This window comes from Cryptotermes secundus, unplaced genomic scaffold, assembly GCF_002891405.2.
Source record: "Cryptotermes secundus unplaced genomic scaffold, Csec_1.0 scaffold186, whole genome shotgun sequence".
Taxonomy (NCBI): domain Eukaryota; kingdom Metazoa; phylum Arthropoda; class Insecta; order Blattodea; family Kalotermitidae; genus Cryptotermes; species Cryptotermes secundus.
Genome location: NW_019727393.1, coordinates 1,337,092 through 1,357,632, shown reverse-complemented (window position 1 = coordinate 1,357,632; position 20,541 = coordinate 1,337,092). Strand labels below are relative to the sequence as shown.

The 20,541-nt window shown below is 41.2% G+C and overlaps 2 protein-coding genes across 8 annotated transcripts in view; one reads left to right on the top strand and one right to left on the bottom strand.

Moving 5' to 3' along the window:
* Positions 1 to 20,541, bottom strand: part of LOC111864651 (synaptogenesis protein syg-2) — a 1,101,357-nt gene that overhangs the window by 642,627 nt on the left and 438,189 nt on the right. The window lies entirely within an intron of this gene.
* LOC111864654 overlaps positions 1 to 20,541 on the top strand; it is a 66,366-nt gene that overhangs the window by 31,866 nt on the left and 13,959 nt on the right. Inside the window, exon 3 of one of the 4 annotated variants that reach the window (XR_002842831.2) lies at positions 18,430 to 18,485. The exons of 1 other annotated variant lie outside the window; for it this stretch is intronic. Coding sequence is in view for 1 of the 3 variants with exons in the window: in XM_033751518.1 (XP_033607409.1) it covers positions 12,378 to 12,468 (91 nt within the window). In the remaining 2 variants the exon portion in view is untranslated. Of the gene's footprint in view, positions 1 to 9,194; positions 9,254 to 12,377; positions 12,609 to 18,429; positions 18,486 to 20,541 lie in introns of those variants that run through there. 2 more of the 4 variants (XR_004513045.1, XM_033751518.1) reach the window with 2 other exon arrangements.

The following is a 20,541-nucleotide window of genomic DNA, read 5'->3' as shown; positions in this document are numbered from 1 at the left end:
AAACAAATGCTGCCTCCCTGTCTCTCTCTGCAGGTCACTATGAAAAAAGCTCGAGCACTGAGTTAATAGTAGCTACTGCTGGTGGGTGTTTTCTACGGAAATCTGATATCAACTTCAACATTCCGTGTAGAACCTTGTGGAACTTCATTAAAACTAGCAGTGTTGAAGCAATAAACGCGATATTAACCCTTAAGCAAGAAGAAGTTTTAAGTTTCATTACAAGTAAAGTAAATGTATCCCCCTAACAGGCCGTGGAGGCCCATAGGGTTGTGAGACGTCAAGGCTTCAACATTTTCCCTAGACAATAGGTTCACAGATGGCGTTAAGGTTATCAACCTTACGCGCCGGCCGCACTTTACCACAGGAAGGTTCCTGGTACTCATTTCTGTTAGAGGCTGAGTCCACCCCTGGGCCATAGTGCCGCTGGCAGGTTTAGGTCAATTGAAAAAAAATCCAATAAACTCATCGGGACTTAAACTCGCGACCTTCCGGCTTGTAGCATAGTGCCTCAACCAATTACGCTACCGCGTGCACCCAGTTTTAAGTTTTATAATTATTATAATTAGAGAATATCGCAATGTCCATCACTGCAATGGGAGTCAGAGTTACTGTCTGCACTTAGTGTGGAATGTACAGGATAACGAACCCCTTCAAAGTTAATAAAGAAATGCAGGGAGAAAATGACTTCGGCTATTTTGTAAAAAGACATCTTGAAGGCGGAGTCCCAGAACACAAATTCTACATGAGCTCCTAATCTGAACAGACCCACTGCAGGTGTTACGCTTAGGTGTCATGCAGAAACCGTAGCTGATGCCGATGAAAAGCTGCCGCTTTACCTTGCGGTTATAGCTCGTGCGCTTTCAAATATGGTCAGCTCGTCTGCTCTAAACACCGCCAGAACGTGGAAAATCTTTTTTGTGGCAACGCATTAGGGCAGATAACACCCTCAAGGATTCTCCTCAAAGGGAAAATTTGTAAACATGAGTGGTGCGTAGGTTTTCCACCAGGAAGCGCAGCTGAAGTGACGGAGAATGTAAGCATGGATACAGCTATATTCATGCAGCGACTAGAGCACTCCCGACAACACGAACCACTTTCTAAAGTTCTACTGGTTTTTAAGGGGTCATCCCTCTCACTAGGATATTAACACTGTGATAAACGGCCTCCGTAGTCTAGGAGAAACGTTCCCACCTCATGACTCAAGGTACGCGGGTTCAAACTCGGCGGAGGTCGTGGAATTTTTAAGGGCGGAAAAAATCAGGGAACAAGTCCTCCGGGAGGGACTTTAAGCCGTGTGTCCCGTGTCGTAGATTTAAGGCATGTAAAAGAACCTCATGTCACTAGGAGACCTCTGAGCTAAATTAAGCAACGATTTCCCTCCCAAGTACTAGTTTCCAATGCCTCTGGTAGATGGGGGAAGTATCAAGGTACCGAGGGCCGACCTCGTTGGATCAACGGGGCTGATAGCACGCACCAGTACCGGTAGGGTATGGAGACTGGTAGAATATCAAAGGGGGACGTACAATAGATCAACAACTGTCGCGGTGCATGGGGAGACCCACGCCCTCCAATATTAATAATAATAACACTGTGCTGTTGGTCACAGTCCTACTTTGTTTTGTCTTCCCAACAATACAACATAAAAAAGCCAGTACATACGCCAATTCTTAAACCATCTAGAAACACTCTGGGATCAAGAAGTTATGTTAGTTTGGGACGGAAAAAATGTTAGTGAAAGGATCACTGTCAAAGCCAGGTCCGACAAAATTTTCAGCAGAACTTGGCAACAAACATTACAACATTCCACTCTGCTTTCCGATTTATAGCTACTGGCATATTTCCATTTTATCCCTATATCATTCCTGACCAAATATTTGCACACTCTTCAAAATTATGTAAATGACTCGGGTGTAGGTCATCAGCCCCAAGAAAGCACATCAGTACAATACGCTATTATTTATCCTACAACATAGTCTCTTCCACCGTTAATACGTCTTCTATTTATGAACCATCTGAAGATAAAACTTCCAGTGTGGAACAGAACTAAGTTTTTCAGAGCGTCTTAATACCCCGCGAATAGAAAGGAATAAGAACACAAATCCAAGGAGAAAATCCATCAATTATCTAGCTGGAAATGTTGTCTTTTCTCCTTGTAAAGGTCGAGGAATTTGGAACTAAGGAGTAGCAAAGAAAATAAGAGAGAGAGGAAAGAAGAACAAATAAATGGAGTGTAAAAAAACAAACGGCAAGCAAGGGGAAACAGGACGCAGAGAAGAAGCGACAACGTGTCAAGCAATGAGACAACAGCCAAACAGCAGTGGCCCACGAAAGAAAAACGAACGACCGGGAAGATGCTGCTATCACTCGCGTCTACTGAACCAGATTTCTGATACCGGATTTTCTACACAGTCGCGAAGGTACGGCCACCAGAAGAATGTCGGAATTCGTGAATATGACAAATGCCCTGAATTCGTCTCGGCCGACCCTCGTGGATTTTACTTGAAATTATGACTTCTTACAACACAAAACTTAGCGTACGTTTCGAACACGGAATCACGTTTTACTAACTTTTTTACTTTGTTCTCAAATTTATTCTGTGTCTTATGTTTTGAATCTTCTACTTGCAACTTAGGTATAATTTGCATAGAACAGACGTTTCATAAGCTTCGTTTTGTTTCTATGGGTGAGCCAGGGGTGCCTAGAAATGTGTCAATATTTTTCCGTGCCGATGCACCCTGCAACCCCACAGAGTCCACAGCAGTCTCTGGGGCCTTGTGCTACTCAAATTACTGCAAATTACTGCTGCTAAAATTCTGTGTATTTGCGTGTGCTATTACTCAAGACACTCGACTTATTTCACGAATCAGAGACCAGTCGGGAGTGATATTCGCAAAAGAACAAGTGCATTAAGCTCAGTATTACTAGCTTCTGGACTCTGCTCATCTCTGAATATTCCAAAACAAAATGTAACTTTTCTGTAGCTGGATCTGCATCTGTCCTCGGTGAGGACACGTATATACTTCCGCTTATCAGGAAGGGCTTACGAGATCTGGAGTAGCTCTTTTCAATAAACACGACATAAGCAAGTGACTCTCAACTGAGGACGAGTAAATGATGTATTCTGTTTTGAAATTTCGAACAATGAATTAATTCTAGGAATGCTAAAATGATAATGGATTTGCGATCAGTTGGAGACATGTCTCCATCAAGATTCTAACCTCCTGTGCAGATGAAGAGGGGCAGGGCTTGCTTCTGGAATGTGACAACAGACTATTTAAAATGTCAGAATTCTGGGATGCAGCACCGTGGGCTCTGGTAGCTGAGTACCGTCGTCTCGAAAGAAACTGATGCTTCCTCTACAGCCCTGAAGTTCGAGACGGCAAACTCCTCCGAATCCTTAGTACCTATGTATCAAAATATACGGCGATAAAGGATGTGTTATAGTTTTCAGACGCTCGATTCAAATCTTTGCCAGCAAGCCGTCTGGATTTGTACTTCTCACAGATTTCCTCAGCCCCTCCAAGCAATTATGGGTTAGTATATCGATTAGACATTTAGTGCCTCCTTCCAAATCCTCATCATTCATCAGTTACCTTACAATGGGACACTGATAGCTTTGTAAAATATACCATAAAAAGAGAATAACGGCGTCACATTCATAAAGAACGTAATCTTAGTTTTCACCTCCTTGGGTACCCCAAATCTCGGAGTTTTCCGTTCGGCAGCTGAAGAAGAGAACATCACTTCATTGCTTTATATCCTGTGCTTTCCGTTGTGAAGGAATGAACGTGATTTGTACATAGCGGCTCGGAAGTGGTAGCATACACAGAGTTTCAGAGAATATGAATCAGGAAGAAGATATCTGTGAAAACAAGAGAAGAAAAGAGACAGCAGCAGGTTGGTTTCTGAGGCTTCAGCCTTCTGCGGAGGAAGGAGAGTATTGGGGCCTACATGCGTCACAGAACATGAGACTGGCGTTAGCGTAACTGCACCACACCTCCATAAGGCCATCTGAAGTTTTATAAATCGGTTATTACTGCAGAACATATCGCTCCCGATGTAAGATTCTGATGTGCTCGCTCAAATCAACTACGATACTTTACATGCAAAGCACACCAGAACTTGGGCAGGATTACTTATAATAGTTTGGAATAACAAAAAAACAATAACATTGCAGGTTAATTTAATCAATGCAAGCAAATACCCTGTTTTGTCATTCTTGTAAAATTCTCGGTCTATCACGACATATTCTCACATATATGAGTATAGACGGTGTTCAGACTGGTAATTGGATTTACTGACCACTTGCAGGTCGCAACTAAAAATAACTATAACACTATCGATATTTCTGCACTTTACAATTCACACAATCTAGAGTTCTCAGTTTGTTACTAAAGGTTTCCTGGTAATGGCTCGAATGATTATCATTCCTCTGCCTACGGTTCAAGTGCTCTCTTCACTGGCAGAGCAGACTTAGCTCAAAGTCAAATTTACGTTGTAACTGACAGTCAGTCGGGCCAGTCTGTCTTAAAATAAAGCGCCCTTCCGGGGTCTAAGACCAGATATTTATTACTATAAGACAGTTGTGGGTTTGTTGATTTGGGGCGTTCTCCCTGACAAGAAAACGGGTGTGTTGTTTAGTGACTAAGCTCAAAGTCAAAGTCACATCCCAACTGACGGCCAGTCAGTCGAAAAGTCTTGGTATCGAGTCCCATCTGGGGCTCATGACCAGATATTTATTATTGTTTGACAGTTACGGTCTTGTTTTTTTTTATGGGGAGCCTTCTCTGATGAGAGAACGAGTCTGTCATTTATACATGCTGCTGGCCCTTGTCAGCGCAATCTCTCTCGGGTCCCAGTCCCTTGGGACTCGCGACAATAATTTACTTCTCAGATTTGAGACTTCCCTTTTCGCCGCGTCTTACGACTCGCAGAGTCACGGTGGAGGTATTCGACCCCGCCTCCACACGGGTTGGACTAAGCTCCAAACCTCATCTCTCCTATAACCTCTTGGCACGAACCACGTAGAAATCACAACTCTTCCATTGTTGTAGTCTAACTCTTGCATTAGTAAGAATGTGCTATCTGGCAACTGGAACGTGATTATGGAGCCCAGAAACGGATCTGGTATATTTGGCTATCTCGCGGTCACTGCATAGCAACGGCTATACACGCAGCAATGTGCTTCTTTCATGGCAGTACATTCAGAAGACATCAAAATCCCACCCACAAGGATTGCATGGCGAAATGGAAGGAAAAAGAAATTCGTTTGAAGATAATATACAATAGACAGATTTTCTTACACATGCTGCATACGAAACAAAGTCGACTGTTACAAATGAACTGGAGGGAACCTACTCTGCACTGTGGATGTTTTCTTTGCCAGATTCATGGTTATCGCATGCAGTCTGTATTGCATCAGATGCATTTCAGCTAATCGCTTTCTTTCCATTATATTACATATAATGGTGTGGATTAATGCAAGGTTTTTGAAAAGCAGTGACTTAAGCCTATCGAAAGGAACGTTGCATGTTAGATTTTGGTGCTTTACGGGGAGGAAGAAATGTGATGAAACAGGGAAGAAAGAAAGGGCGGAGGGAGGGCAGGCAACCGCAATTAAATTAACAAATTGGATAAGGAACCCCCAACGTACGTTACAGCAGGGTGCCTCAGCATCTTACACGACTAATTTAGTATCACTGTTCTGCATAATTGAAAATTTCCAATTCTTGCTAGCAACAGTACACACTAATACGCCAAAGCAAATGAAGGAAAGCATGTGCTCCACAATTTCTTGATACTGTGGATTGAAAGCAAGAAGAAATTTGTCATTGCTTGTTTATGACATAGTAAAGACACAACGACGTCATTAAACAGAGAGCCGTTGCTACGTAACGCTCTGGGGCCCACCCAACCTTCTATTTAATGGGTACCGGGGGCTTTTTCTTGAGGGTAAAAGGGCCGTGCCGTGAAGCTGACCACTGAACTCCAACTAGTGCCGAGTTCAAGAATATGTGAATCTATACATGCACTCCCACATACGTCTTCATGGCGCAGTGCTTAATTAGCACAGGGACAACTTCACCTTCATATGTGAAGGTAGGAATTTGAGTGTTGATCTCATTAGAGCTGCGATTGTTATTGACACATATTTCGATATGGTTTAGGTCTCTATTTATTAAAATAAGATGCAGTAATTATTCGTCCATTATTACAAACAGATATGTGACCACTGATATGGTAATAACACCGGAGATAATTAGTTGGCCATAAGTCACCAAGCATGCGCACCCTCAAGGCATGAGTTCTCTGGGGATACCTGATGCAGTCTGCGGGATCATTCAGTGCGGTGCAGCGCTTTCCTGCTAATCTCCATGAAGCTGCCCTTTAGCTGAATGCAAGCATTTGGCTATGCCTGTAATGTGTGTCTGTGTGTCTGTGTGGTCCTCCAGCAGTGCCAGAACCGATACATACGTATTTGTGCCAGTTAACCTTCTTAAAAGACCAACGATTATAACAAAACCGTTTCAAACTTAGGGAGAGCAAGGAGGAATAAATTTTACTTCCTGGAAATTGTGTCTTCATTCAGTATATTTTCAGGCTTGTAATAACCAGAGCAGGGATTTTTATGACCTAAATATATTTTAAAAATGACATATAACATGACCGACAAACCAAGAAAAATTATCTAAATTTAAAAAACGACATGAAAATATATCATGTCATGGAAAATATACTAATTGTTTTAAAATTTATTTTTAATCTTTATTAACCCTGTGAACTCAACGTTACTCTTTTAAGTTCGTCCTCGTTTTTATGTTTAAAATTAAGTAATATATTGTATGATTGAATTGGAAGCTAAATGTTTAACTTGATCTTTTTTCTACCGCGATGGAACGCTTATCAAACGTACATATACGGTTTATATTCCAAAATTTAAGTGCCACCTCATTCAGAGTTGCAACAGATGACAGTCAACATGCGCAGATTCTCGAAAGTGAGAGAGCGCCTACTGTCCGACAGCACATTCTTGTACTTGGAGAAACTCCTTTCCACATCTGCAGACACAGTGGGAGAGCACTTGAAGTGCACCAAACCACTAGCAGTAAGTTCCTCTTCAATACTGAAAGCGCTGAAGAACTCTCCTGTCAGAATTCTAGAAATGCTGCATAATGTTTCATAGCCTGAGTTTTTATCAAGAACGTGTTTCATTTTTCTTGACACTATTTTACCAATGTCCCCTGACACTTTCTCCAAATCACTGGTTACTCTCTTCAGCAGAGGGAGCGAATCTTCTAGTGTTGCTCCTTTCTCCTGCAAGCATTTGATTCCCTCCGTCAAGGAACTGAAATTTGCCTTTATGAAGGCCAGCTGTCCTTCCATTTCGCTGCACGAGAGCTGTTCCTGAGCAGCTTCAATTGCCCTCGCATCCTCCGTCTTCATTGAATCTACAGTGTTTTTCGCTACCTGAAAATGATCGCAATAGTAAATTGCAGCACCAATCCACGTTCTCCACCTTCTAATGACGGGTTCCAGGGACAGTGGAACACCAGGAGCCATAGACTTCAACTGCATTTTACGAGCTGGAGCCTTGACGAAAATCTTAGTCGTCCTCGACACGAGAGCATCCACTTGAGGAAATCTTGATCTCACTTCCTCCGTCACTCTATGCAGTGCATGAGCTAGGCAAATAACGTGCACCAATTTCGTATAAAACAACTTTATTGACTTGCCTGCATTTAAAATATATGGGGCCGCATCGGTCACAAAACGCAAGACGACGTCGTGCCATACACCCTCTGGCCACAGTAGAAACATTGACCTGTCGAAGAGTTTACAAATTGTGGAATGATTAACGGATTCTAGCACCTCACTCGTAAGCAGAAACACTTCACCTGGTCCATCAATTTCCAAGGTTCCAATGATGACGTTTGCCACGTAGCGAGCCTCCGTATCGCAGGTCTCATCAATAGAAACGAAAATCTTCTTCCCATGCAATTTATTCCACTTTTTTATGCGCCACATAATACAATTTGTTCACAAAATGCAGTATGAGAGAAAACTGCAAGCATGCTGGCAGTAGGATCCCATTATTGCTGCTATTAGCCTACTGTGTTGATGGCCCTGGCCACAGAATGCGCCACAAATGTCTGCATTTTGTTTACGTTGCTGATGCAGAGGCCACAGAATGCTCATGATTAACAGTATCACAGCCTGCATAAATTTACCGCCATACTGCCAACACAACACGTACCCGAATGAGTGTAGACCTGCAAACGGAAAGCTTATGACATATATAACAGAAGTGTCGGTCACATGCCTATGTGTGTGCATGGATGTGTGGTCACGAATCCACCAACTTTCGTGCAAGGCACATTATTAATAACAAGTTAATAGTTACTCAGAGAAGGAAAGAAGCTTCAACATCAGGGTCACCGGCTCTGATCTCAGTCAGCTAACTCCGAACTAAACCTTCAAGTTTTACGTATTTCTTTGAGGTATATTTTAAAGTGACTTTACCATATGTGTCTAAATTATTCAAATTTTCGCTTCTTGACCAAAATATTGGATACATTTCCTAAGTCCCTATGCGTACTACACGTCCCGCCCATCACATCAGTATAATATTTACTATACCCCAATTTTTTTTCAAAGAGACATGGCGTTTAGAGGAGTATTTGGGATGGATTTAATATTTTTGTCACACTTAGGCGATGATGCAGTGCTTTTAGTGGACCTGCTTCCCGACGTTTCGAGATAGCAGCTGTATCCATCTTCAAGTTACAAGTTAACAGCGAAGAACTTGATGTAATTCTCGAAGGATGCGAATTCTTGTAATTTTTTGTATAGTAGTGTTTTCTGTAAAAAATTTGATTTTCTATCAGTATAATCTCTTATTTGTTTTCCTTGGGCTCATTAAGACAACATCTGTAATGATTAAATGTTTTCGCGACTATTACATCATCTTATTCGCTACTTCGCTCACCATTTATACAGCACGTTTCGGCCTTGTGCGCCTCACCCCGGGAATATTTTGTTTGTAAGCTTTTTCCATTGCATCATTTTCGTATTGAGGAAAGCACCAACTAAAATTGCACTAAATCTGAATTAAAAGTTACTACTGCTTAAAGTGGTTGATGTTTTCATTGACGTGGGAAATAATTACAGTTTTAATTTTTGTACATCGTTTCCAGGATGGATATTCCGAGGCACACTTCTAAGAAGACATCAGGTGTAGTTTTGTTGTTGGTGCTCCCTGTCACTGACGTTCTGTTGGTGGATGGATCAGTATCAGTGATAACAATCATTAAGTGATCAATCGATGCAACCATGTTTAAATATAACACTATTCACCATTACATCTCACATTCGAGTATAGTGGCCTCCAGAGGGCGATTGTGAAACTGTACTTATTCTGCACCAGAAAGGCATTGCAGATACCAAATGGATAGGAAGTGGGTGGGGGGGGGAGGTGGGTAGCGTGAGTTGGCCTGACTAAGACAGAAGTCTGATATTCCTATAAGAAATCAAGATCCTGAGGTTACAAGTTATCAGTGTCTCTTCAGACTTCCAGGGGTACCCATCCAGAAATTCGTCTGAAATTCTGCTACCTTTGTATTCTCATACTTTTACTCAGTCTCTTCAGGCTTATCCTATAGAGGATATTGAAATGGTCCTTTAATTAGAGGCTCCTTCGAAACCCTAGCATATTCATAATTCATGTTCTCCTTTCAGTCTGACGTTGGATAAGTTGTGCGGTTAAAATGGTGCTCTTCAATAATACAAGAACCAATAGATCAATCGATCATATCATCGTCTGTCAAGTCAGTAAGCTACAAACTTTGGTGTATATTTTGTAAATCTCGTGTAAGCAAAGTGTGAGCTATCATGCAAGCCAGTAAACATTATTACAACTCCATACCCGTCTCAGAATATCTGAAAGTGGACTTGTCAAAATGTATGATATAATCTCTGAAGAACTGGTTTCAATATATTTTGTTAGAAAGATTAAAAGACTGACTGTGACTTAGAAATGTATAAGCTTAGGTTATGGTATCCGAACATTCACTTCAGTTTAAGCTCTGTTTGTAAACTTTTGACAGAATGACAGAACATTCACTTTCCTTTGGATATTCGAAAGGAACTCCTGAAAAGGAAACGCCAATTCTATTCAGTGACATAAATTCTTTATAGCCAACCGCGTGACAGACACAGACAAACAAAACACGAGCGAATATATCATATATCCTTTACTTCCGGGTCAAGAAACTGTTAGGTCACCTACTAACAGCGAACCAAACATTTTGATTTGGGAATCGATTGGTGGTACGTGGGGTTAAAAGGGACTTCGCATGAAGAAAGTGGAGGCTTCTGTATAATTTTTTTCCCTCGGCACAACAGCCCCAGTGGGCCTAGGCCTACCTCCATGAACTTCTCAGTTCATTTCGGTTTTTCTAGATCTTACACATTCGGTAGAACTCCTTGGGCGGGTGATCAGCTCGTCGTAAGGCCTCTACCTGTACACAAACACAGAAAAACGCACACAAACATCCATGCCCTGAGTGGGATTCGAACCCACGATCCCGGCTTCCGTGCGAGCGAAGACAGTGCATGCCTTCGACCGCTCGGCTACCGTGACCGGCCTTTCTGTATAAGTATTACATCGAAAAATGCCTAAAAATAAATAAACAATAAACTTGTTCTATTATGAACTATTCGGGAGCTAATATTTCTTGATTTTCCTCAATATCTTCAGACAAATTAGAGGAGGATTAATTTTATGAAAGCACCAACGATTCAATGTAGAGTCTAGACTGATAATTAGCAGCTATTCACAGCCAGGCTCCCACATAATTCTGCGCTATATAATCATTGAATTTTAAACAGCGCTGCTGCACAGACTGCTTATCAGCACCGCTAATGTAGTCTGTACAGACCTCTGAAACCATGAATTCTACAAACTTGCCCGGTCGGTTTACAAACCCTTAAGTTACTTTTGGGTTTATTGACCCCCGAGTTAGTAACAAATTCATACTTCGTTTATTTTATGATTATTACAAAATCGCTTTAATTATATGTCGTTGAATTTTACGATGATTTATTAGTGATAAACTTAGACACAACTGAAGCAACCGGTATTGGTAGATTTTAATACAACTCGGAATTTTCTTAAATGGCTAAATAAGGCCATGAAAACTTCATGATAGCTCTCTTGGGGCAGAGATTTTGGCCCAGGACCCTCAACCATGTGAAACGGAAGGTTTAAACGCTCGAACGTAATGGTTATTAAAATACTCTTTTCAACAATTCAAGTTTCATATCACCTAAAGTCAATGACTGTGGATGATAGATTACAATCTGAGATGAAGGGACGGATTGTTGACTATTTTAAGACACTGCCACAAGGGAGAATCACTAACATGCCCTGAATACGGCGTAGGATTGTTGACCGCAACAGTGACGGTCCTATTCAGCAACACTACCAGTGGTTTCAGTGTTTCATATGATGATCCTTAGATATATTCATTATTCCTTGATACAAATACAGCGCAGATGAGTCATGACAGTGCGTAATTAGTGATGAATGCTTGAGCCAATGCAAAGAAGCAGAGTGTTGCTGGCATACTGAGAGCGTTGATTCGGTTCACCACAACTGTGGGCACATTGGACCTGAATTAAAGCCTTTACATGCAGAATCCAGCCAACATTTTAATCAGGACGTGAGGGGAATCACAAAGTGACCACGAATTCAAACACTGGCCACCGCATACCACAGGGTGGCTATGGCCACCTGCAGCAAACTCCAAGCATCGCGGTTTCTGCAGCATAGGGATGTTCTATTTGCGGTAAGCAATAAAGTGCAAGTGGCCAGCTACTCGCATCCATTTGAAATTAAACACGAACGAATGTATTTGTCATTGGTACTTGATTGTAGTCCTTCGTTATATAAACTGACAAGGCAGAACTCTGGATCTTAAAAATCCTTCAGCAGTAAAATTTTCTTCAGATGTTCGTATCTCAATTCTTTTAGTTCTCAGGAATGTTGAGATCATCTGTGTGACTCGCCTGCTCTTCTCATTCTTCCTCATTCGTATCTCTGCGCTCCCCCACGCCTCCTTTCATTGTACGTCTCTCTTTCCGGTCTCGCTACTTGTTAGTTCCCTTTAATTTCATACACTTCCCTTCATTCCTCCCTTCTTCGTTACTTCTTTTGTCCCTTTATTTCCTTTATTGTCGGTCAAGGTAGCCGAGGGGTCTAAGGCATGTACTGTTTCCGCTCGCTCGGAAACCAGGATCGTGGGTTCGAATCCCACACAAGCCATGGATGTTTGGCGTGTGTATGTGTTTATTCTGTGTTTGTAATGTCCTGTGTTTAGGCAGAGGTTTTACGACGAGCTGATCACCCGTCCAAGGAGTGCTGCCGTCTGTAAGAATGATCATGAAACTGAGAAGTCAACCCCAAAGTAGGATCGATGAATAAGAAATTCTATTGGGGAAAGAGCTGTGACATAATCAAGGCACTATTCCAGAATTTACATGGAGGAACTGAGGAAGAGCACCAAGAGCGGCTACCCCGGCCGAAGCTCAAATCCAGCACCTTCCAAATACGAATCTAGACGTCACCTTTGGTACCACAGCATACGCACAACACAGATTATTACAAAATAATTAGCAGGATTCAGTGTAGTTCTGTAATCCTTTCAGGCATGACATTTGTATAATGTTTCAGATCCAAGTTTGTACCTCACAGCTAACGCACTGAAAAGTTAATGTTTTTTAGGAAAGCAATTTCTGCTTAATTTGAGAATTATACCAGGTGCATACTTGTGGCCCACACTCTCCGTACTGTATGTGGAATTTTTTAATCTCGAAGAAGGCTGTACGTAAAGAAGCAATGTAACAAAACGGTTGCTGCAGACATTCTTTCGAGGTTCATTGTTCCTGCATCAGGATGCATCTGTGGCCCAATAAGATACAGAATTTTTAGTCTAAACTCTACATGCCTGCTCTCTACTACTTTAATCAAAGGAAAGGGGTTTCTCGTGCTCATAGACCATTTTTCGAATTTTACTTGCGCTATACTTTCCTTGTATTCAATTTTAAACTTTAGGGAAATACACATAATTCATATAGTTGTGGGACATGTGTTTTGTTTATGGGTCATTTCGCAACGCTATCAGTCGGAAGGTAAGGTCCTCATTCAACGAGATGCAACCCAGGACAGTCAAATAAACTAACTGTTGTAACACAAAACACTAAAAATGGGGGGGGGAGGTTCGGGACAATTTAAACTTAAGTCCCAAAAGAATAGAATTTCAGAATGGATGTAATTAATTTGTGTCCTATATACATATGACATATATATGTATACATATGTATATGTTTCCAAAAACAGAGATAATAAAACAGAGATGTATGCGAGATGTTTCCTCTGGAGACAAAATAAGCCGGAAGGGCGGATAGAAGTGACCAGAAGATGAGGAAGAAGACGTAAGAAGATGCTGGATGACCTTGGGGACAGAAGAGGATGCTGTCATTTGAAGGAGAAAGCTCTAGATCGCATTAAGTGGAGGAACTGTTTTGGAAGAGACTGCGGACCTGTCGTCTGACAGATTACTGATGCATGAATACCCTTTGAAGCTGAGATAGAGTAGTCGGTATAGCGACTGGCTATGGGCTGAACAACCGATGGCTCGGAGTTCGAGTGCTAATAGGGTCAAGAATTTTCTCTTCCTCACGTCGACCAGACCGGCTCTGGAGCCCACCCAGCCTCCTATCCAATGGGTACGGGGGCTCTTTCCTGGGGGGTAAAGCGGCAGGGGTGTGAAACTGACCATTCAACTCCAACTAGCGCCGAGGTCAGGAAAATGTGAACTATACATCCGCTCCCCCATACGTCTTTATGTCGTAGTGCTTAATTAGTTAAGCACAGGAACAACTTCACTGTTTTTACTAAGATATTTTGTTGTTGATATGAAACAATAATGCTCGTGAAAATCTCTTAAATTGATCCACAACGTGTTATTAGATTGTAAAACTTACACGCAAACCAAACCTATATTTCTAAATCAGTTAAGGAAAATAGGATAAAAATGTTATCCGATACATTTCAAAGAGCGCGTCTGAAGCCGTGTTCCGGTCCTAAACACAGTCCTGGATCTCTCTGCATCACGTACGGTACACAACAGTCAAACATGTCTTTCTTGTGAACTGTTTCCAGGGTTGTGCTACTAATGATAGAGCCGAACCACACTCTCATGTTCGTACACACATTGCCTGCATAATCCGCTGGCTTAAAATCACGTCCCTGACACACAATACCGCTTATAGTTGCACTCTGTTTAGCTTCAAGTTCCTTTGAGTTCAATGCTTTCAGCGCCAATTTCCCCTCCCCCCTTTTTTCATGCTGTAATCTACGAGACAATTACAACATTTGCTACGAGCTCTAATGTCTCGCATTTCGAATCTTCTCTCTCGCGCGCAGAATATCCTCCCACCCCGCGTCATGCCATTCACCACCACTCCTGAGCTTGGCAGCGGCCCTAATTGCGTAGGGACCAGCCGCGGGGGATATGACCCGTGTTATTGGCCCCCTCCCTTTGGAAACCCCGCCGGCAATCTGGTACCAACACCACGTCGCAGAGAGAATACTGATACACAAGCAATTGGTCTTACACCGGAATATGACGTAATTCCATTGTGCCCCAAGAAAGAGACCTGTTGACAGGTGTCGATCGGTTCTTGAGAGCGGTGAACTGGGCTGTAGGAACTGTGGCTGACAGCTTCACAAAAGTGTGAACAAGAATGAAAAGAAGGAAGGAAACAATGTAGAATTTATTTATATATACAGATTCGTTACGTCCGAAAGTTTGGGCTACTCTGGCATACTGTTCTCAAACATTACAACTGTCGATAAAACGTAGGAAAGTTGTCCGTGTACTTAACTAATTAAGCAGCAAGCCACGAAGACGCACAGAGGAGTGGATTATGTGTATTCATTCATATTATCCAATGTCTCATATTAACAATTTAATTTAATTTCGGTAATTTTCTGTTTGGATATTCTCATCATAAAATTTTCAAGTCTTCATTCCCCTATTATCCCATTCGAGTGAAACATAAACAGCAAAATTTTCCCGTATCCAGAAGCGAATATAGGAAAGAAGGAAAGGAAAGGAAAATAATAAATTGATATCATAAAGGAATGCAGGAGATAAGGAAAGGAGAAAGAACGAAATGGAAGAATTAAATAAGTGATGGAAAAAAATGAAAGTAGGAAAGGGAGAAACAAGAAGGAAAGAAAGAATGACAGGAAGAAAAGGGAAGGAGAGAAAAATACATAAATAAAGAAAGAAAAAAAATGATGGATTAGTATTCATTCCTTGAATTATCTACTTATCGAAAAGTTCTCTTTTGTGTACATTTTACTTATTTTCTGGATTTATTAACAGCTATGTATCTTTCAAAACAACAGGCAATTCTACAACTAGTATCACTATAGAACGAACAATAGAAATAATTTATGCTGTAGATTACCTTATAAGATATTCTGTGTCGGTCATGTTGGCTGACTAACTGTTTGTGACAAAGTCGCTTGAACAAGGAGCGTCACTTTCTCATGTTTAAGTCAGAAATCTTGAGAGAAGAAAGATAACTTCTGGCCCAGAGGTTCTCAATTTTGTTCAGAACCTACGCTTTCCCATTCCACACTGCATTCATAGCCCCACTCTGTCTCCGCCATAGCCCACTCTAACCTCTCGGGGGCCATGCATTTGCTTCTCACAAACAAGAGAACAGTGAGTTAAAGTAGGCCATGGATATTAATCCTTGCGTAATTGCACTCACTCCGCAAATGCAGATGGTATGACTACTAATACTGATAGGGAAGGCTCAACGAAATGACAGACAGTGTTCAAGAGATGAAAATATTCTTGATATACACCGGTTTACGCCCTAAGTACAGAAATGTGAGGATGGTTTCTACATAGAATTTAATACATTCTAAACTTTTGCCGGTCACTTAGTCGAGTAGTATAAGGCATGTACTGTTTTCACTCGCTCGGAAGTCGGGATTGTCCCGTGTTTAGGTAGAGGCCTTGCGACGAGCTGATCACCCGTCCAAGGAGTCCTACTGCCTGTAAAATGATCAATGAAAATGAGAAATCAGCCCTGTGTTCCAAAGTGGCAGCGACAGGAGAGATAGAAAAAAAGGATGTACAGAACTTTCGAATACTATTTTAAAACATAAATGAATATACGTGTTTCTTATGAACGGAAGAGGATTAGACACGAGGAAGTAAGAAGAGTAAAATATTTCTTTTCCAGTTTTCTTGTGATTCATCATACGTCACGCCGCCTGCTGAGAGAAACCCAGTTTCCGAAACAATGCGATTTGGATAAGGCTGGGTCAAAGGACAGTACCCACACATTAGGAAAAACGTGCTGTCACACGTCATCCTACGAAACCTTAAATTCTGCTTCATTCTTCCTTCTATTTCGATGAATATACAGGAACCAAAATTGTTCAAGCCAGTGTTTTACAAATACGGTACATTTCATGATACACTTTGATTGGAAAGATCTGAATGAAGGGGACCAACAAGAAGACCTAGGCGTAGACGGGAATATTAATAATTATATTAAATAAAAGGGATGTGAGGTTGTGGACTGAATTTATTTGGCTCAAAATGTGGGCCTGGGACGAGCTCTTCTGAACACTATAACGAAACTTCAGGCCCGATTTATTGAGTGGCTGGGCATGTAGCAGCTTTTGAAGGCGAACCTCCTTTCCCAAAATGAAATTACTTAGATATACTTCTTTGTATTCCGATTCGTTTTTATGATAAATCGTTTAGATTTCTGTGTCATGCAATTTGAGGGTTATAACTGTTCCGACAGCTTTCTTACCTTGTTCAATGAAGTACGAATAAATTCTGAGGATAAATTAGAGTTGTAAAATGATCTAAGAATCCGCCGATCTGCAAAATTTACGAATAGCCAAATTACAGAATCTCAAGTAATAGTTACTGTAAGCTTTGACCACACTTATGACCAGGGCCCGGATTTTGATGACATGTCATCTTCTTTTCCTTGTATCCCATGCGATGCTCTTAAATATAAAAATCTCGGATATGAGCTGTTGGTTACAGAAATGTAAATTTTATAGGTAATTTTTTTGTAATTTTTTGACATTTTTAGGTTTAAGGTCATTTTTTTAATTTTTTGGTAAATTTTTGGACTTTTAATGGTATTTGTCATTTTTGGCTATTTTATGGAATTTTTTTTTCATATGTTTTCTGAAAGACATAAGAATTTTGGGTGTAAAGAACTGGAGGAATGTAGCATCGAATGCAGAAGAATGGAGAGCAACCCTGAGGAAGGCCAGGGCTCACAGAGGGCTGTCGTGCCAGCAGTGATGATGATGATGATGTTATCTGAAATGTGAATAACATGGAAGCGAAGTGTTCTTTCTTTTCTCCTTTAGGTCATTTTTCTGGATTTTTTCGGTCATTTTATAGGTCATTTTTAAAATATTTTCAGGTCATCAAAATCCGGACCCTGCTTATGACCGATTCTGCACCTATGATGTCATCGTTTCATCTCAGATCGAATAACCTTTATCACGTTCACTTTCTTTCAGTTTATCCGTCTTCTGCCTCTCATTAACAGATTTTCACTTCCGTTCCTTCACTTTATTACTGACACGAACTTAATAATACGCCTGTCCTGACTTCCTCGTCAAAGAAAATGTTCATAGTGCCAATGCTGTACTCCAGCATTCATAGCTTATGTTTATATCTGTTTCATATTTATACAAGCAAAAGAAAGTTCACTTCAAATTTGTCAATATCCGGACTTGTTTGAAATAAGCTCATCAGTCTGCTGAATGACTTCGGATTGGGCGAGCAGACTGCATCCTGGGATGTGACGTCACGTAGTCCACTAAACGTTTACTGACGTTTCGGAGGAACACGCTTGCTCCGACTTTAGAATCGAAGAGGAAGCCTAGCAAGGAGAGTGTTTAATTTTCTGGTTATTTCTTTCTGATTGTGCTTCGCTAATTCATCCATACTGAAGATGGAGAGAGTATGTTCTCCTGAAACGTCGGTTAAATACCGGACGACACCACGCTGACACATCCCTAAAGATAGTTCACTTCACAATTACAGCTCTGGATAACTCAAATATTACAATAAAATTTCCTATTAACTTTCCACGTGTGGTGACGTGTATATATATATTTATACATGATGATTCTAAATTATTGTTGGGGTTCCTGCTTATAGGTCATAGAAATCCCGACAATAATTTAGAATTATCATGTAATAGTTCTCTGTGGAGTCGGCATAAGTCGATATGGTGACGGGCTAGAGACTGGAGGTCTGGGTTCGATTCACGGCATGGGTATGATTTTTCTCCTCTCCACAGGGTCCATACAGGCTCTGGGGACTACACAGCCACCCGTACAATGGGCACCACAGAAGCTCTAACCGCGAGTAAAGCGGTCAGGGCGTGAAGCTGACAACGCGTTCCCATCTAGTGTTAAGGTGAAGAATGATGGAGCTATACATTCACTCCCTCGTACCCTTCCTGGCACACTGCTTAACTGATTAAGAACAGAATCTCTACCTTTACAAATTTCAATACTTTAATTTTGAGTATCTTATGGACGGGTCTCTAAATTGCAGTTGATGTAGATTTTATCCTTGATTTGTGTGGCATTCTCTTTCCATATTCCATTACCGTACTTTAAACACTGGCCTGATTAAGTATTTTATAACATGAAATATGTATCTGTGGACTTCATTAAACAAAAATCTGTAAATTATTTGAATTATACGCATAAATATTTGCCTTTCATTTTCAAAATCTTTCCCACGGTTCGAATTTATCGCATTTTCTAAATGTTTCGAGCCCAGTTCCTGTTGTTGCAGACCGTAATGAAGGTCTATATTTATATTTATCGCAGGGGAAGCTCATTCCTTTCTGAATTTTTTTACATGAATAGAAATATGTTTGAAATGTAACGAAACGTTATTGAAAGCGTACACTTTTAATTCAGAATTTCCTGTTTATAAATATAACATCGAAACTTCCAGGCATCCTCGCAATATTGGTATTTGACTTTCTATTATATTTTGTTTTTTGTAATATAAACCCGGAAATTTATTTCAGAACCTTCTCACTATATGCATTTTGTTTCCGTTTGGCTGTTGGATACACCAATATAACTTAGATGAAAATATTGATCACAAAAATAAGGAAATAACAAAGACAGCGCCTTCTATGCGGTCCGTTCCAGCTGGACTAGCGAATTGTGTAAATTAATTTCGCATACTAGGTAATTGGGTTCCAACTGAGTCCACTCAACACGGCGGCCACTGATTGGCCTATTGTACCTGCCACGGATGATTACGATGATGGAGAAATTGGTGATGAAGATTGGCAGGGGAAACCGAAGTACTCAGAGAAAACCCGCCCCAGCGCCACTTTGTCCACAATAAATCCCACTTGACTAGGCGCGGGATCGAACACAGGCCGCCACGGTTGGAAGCCAGCGACTAACCGCTTGAACTATGGCGCGGCCTAAATGTGTAAATTAGTGAAATGGTTATAATTACGCGTAGTTTTTTCTTTCCTTGGCACTACAGCCCCAGTGGGCCTAGGCCTACCTCCATGAACTTCTCCGTTCACTTCGGTTTTTCTTGATCTTACACATTCGGTAGGACTCCTTGGGCGGGTGATCAGCTGTACACAAACACAGAAAAAAAACGCACACACAAACTAAACATCCATGCCCTGAGTGGGATTAGAACCCACGATCCCGGTATCCCAGCGAGCGAAGACAGTGCATGCCTTAGACCGATCGGCTACGGTGACCGGCAATTACGCGTAGTTAAGACTTTCGAAAATCCAATAACCCGAGCGGTCTGAGGCATGTACTGTCTTCACTCGCTTGGAAACCTGGATCGTGGGCTCGAATCCCACTCAGGGCATGGATGTTTAGTTTGTGTGTGTGAGTTTTTCTGTGTTTGTATACAGGTAGAGGCCTTGCGACGAGCTGATCACCCGCCCAAGGACTCCTACCGAATGTGTAAGATCTATAAAAATCGAAGTGAACGGAGAAGTTCATGGAAGTAGGCCTAAGCCTACTGAGGCTGCAGTGCCAAGAAAAAAAAACATGGCCTACGTATTCGTAATGACAGCAGCTCCGGCCGGACACCACCGGTTACACAGTGATTCTTTTTCAATAATCTCTGTTACCACGACGACAGCTCGGTGTGTTGCCGTGTTACATGACAAAATAATATAAAATGAGACACATACATGCGACTTCAGAGGGTGTTACCTCTTCAGCAAAATACATATACTTCTTAGCTTTTGTAACGAAGCTCTCTTAATATAAATCTTAACTGATAACACTATTAGTTGATACAGCTTGAAGTCTAAACGTCTGAGACAAAAGTTAATCAAAATATCCGATGGTTCCGTTGAGATTCGAACATGAGACCTTCAAAATAAATTTCAAACCATGTACCA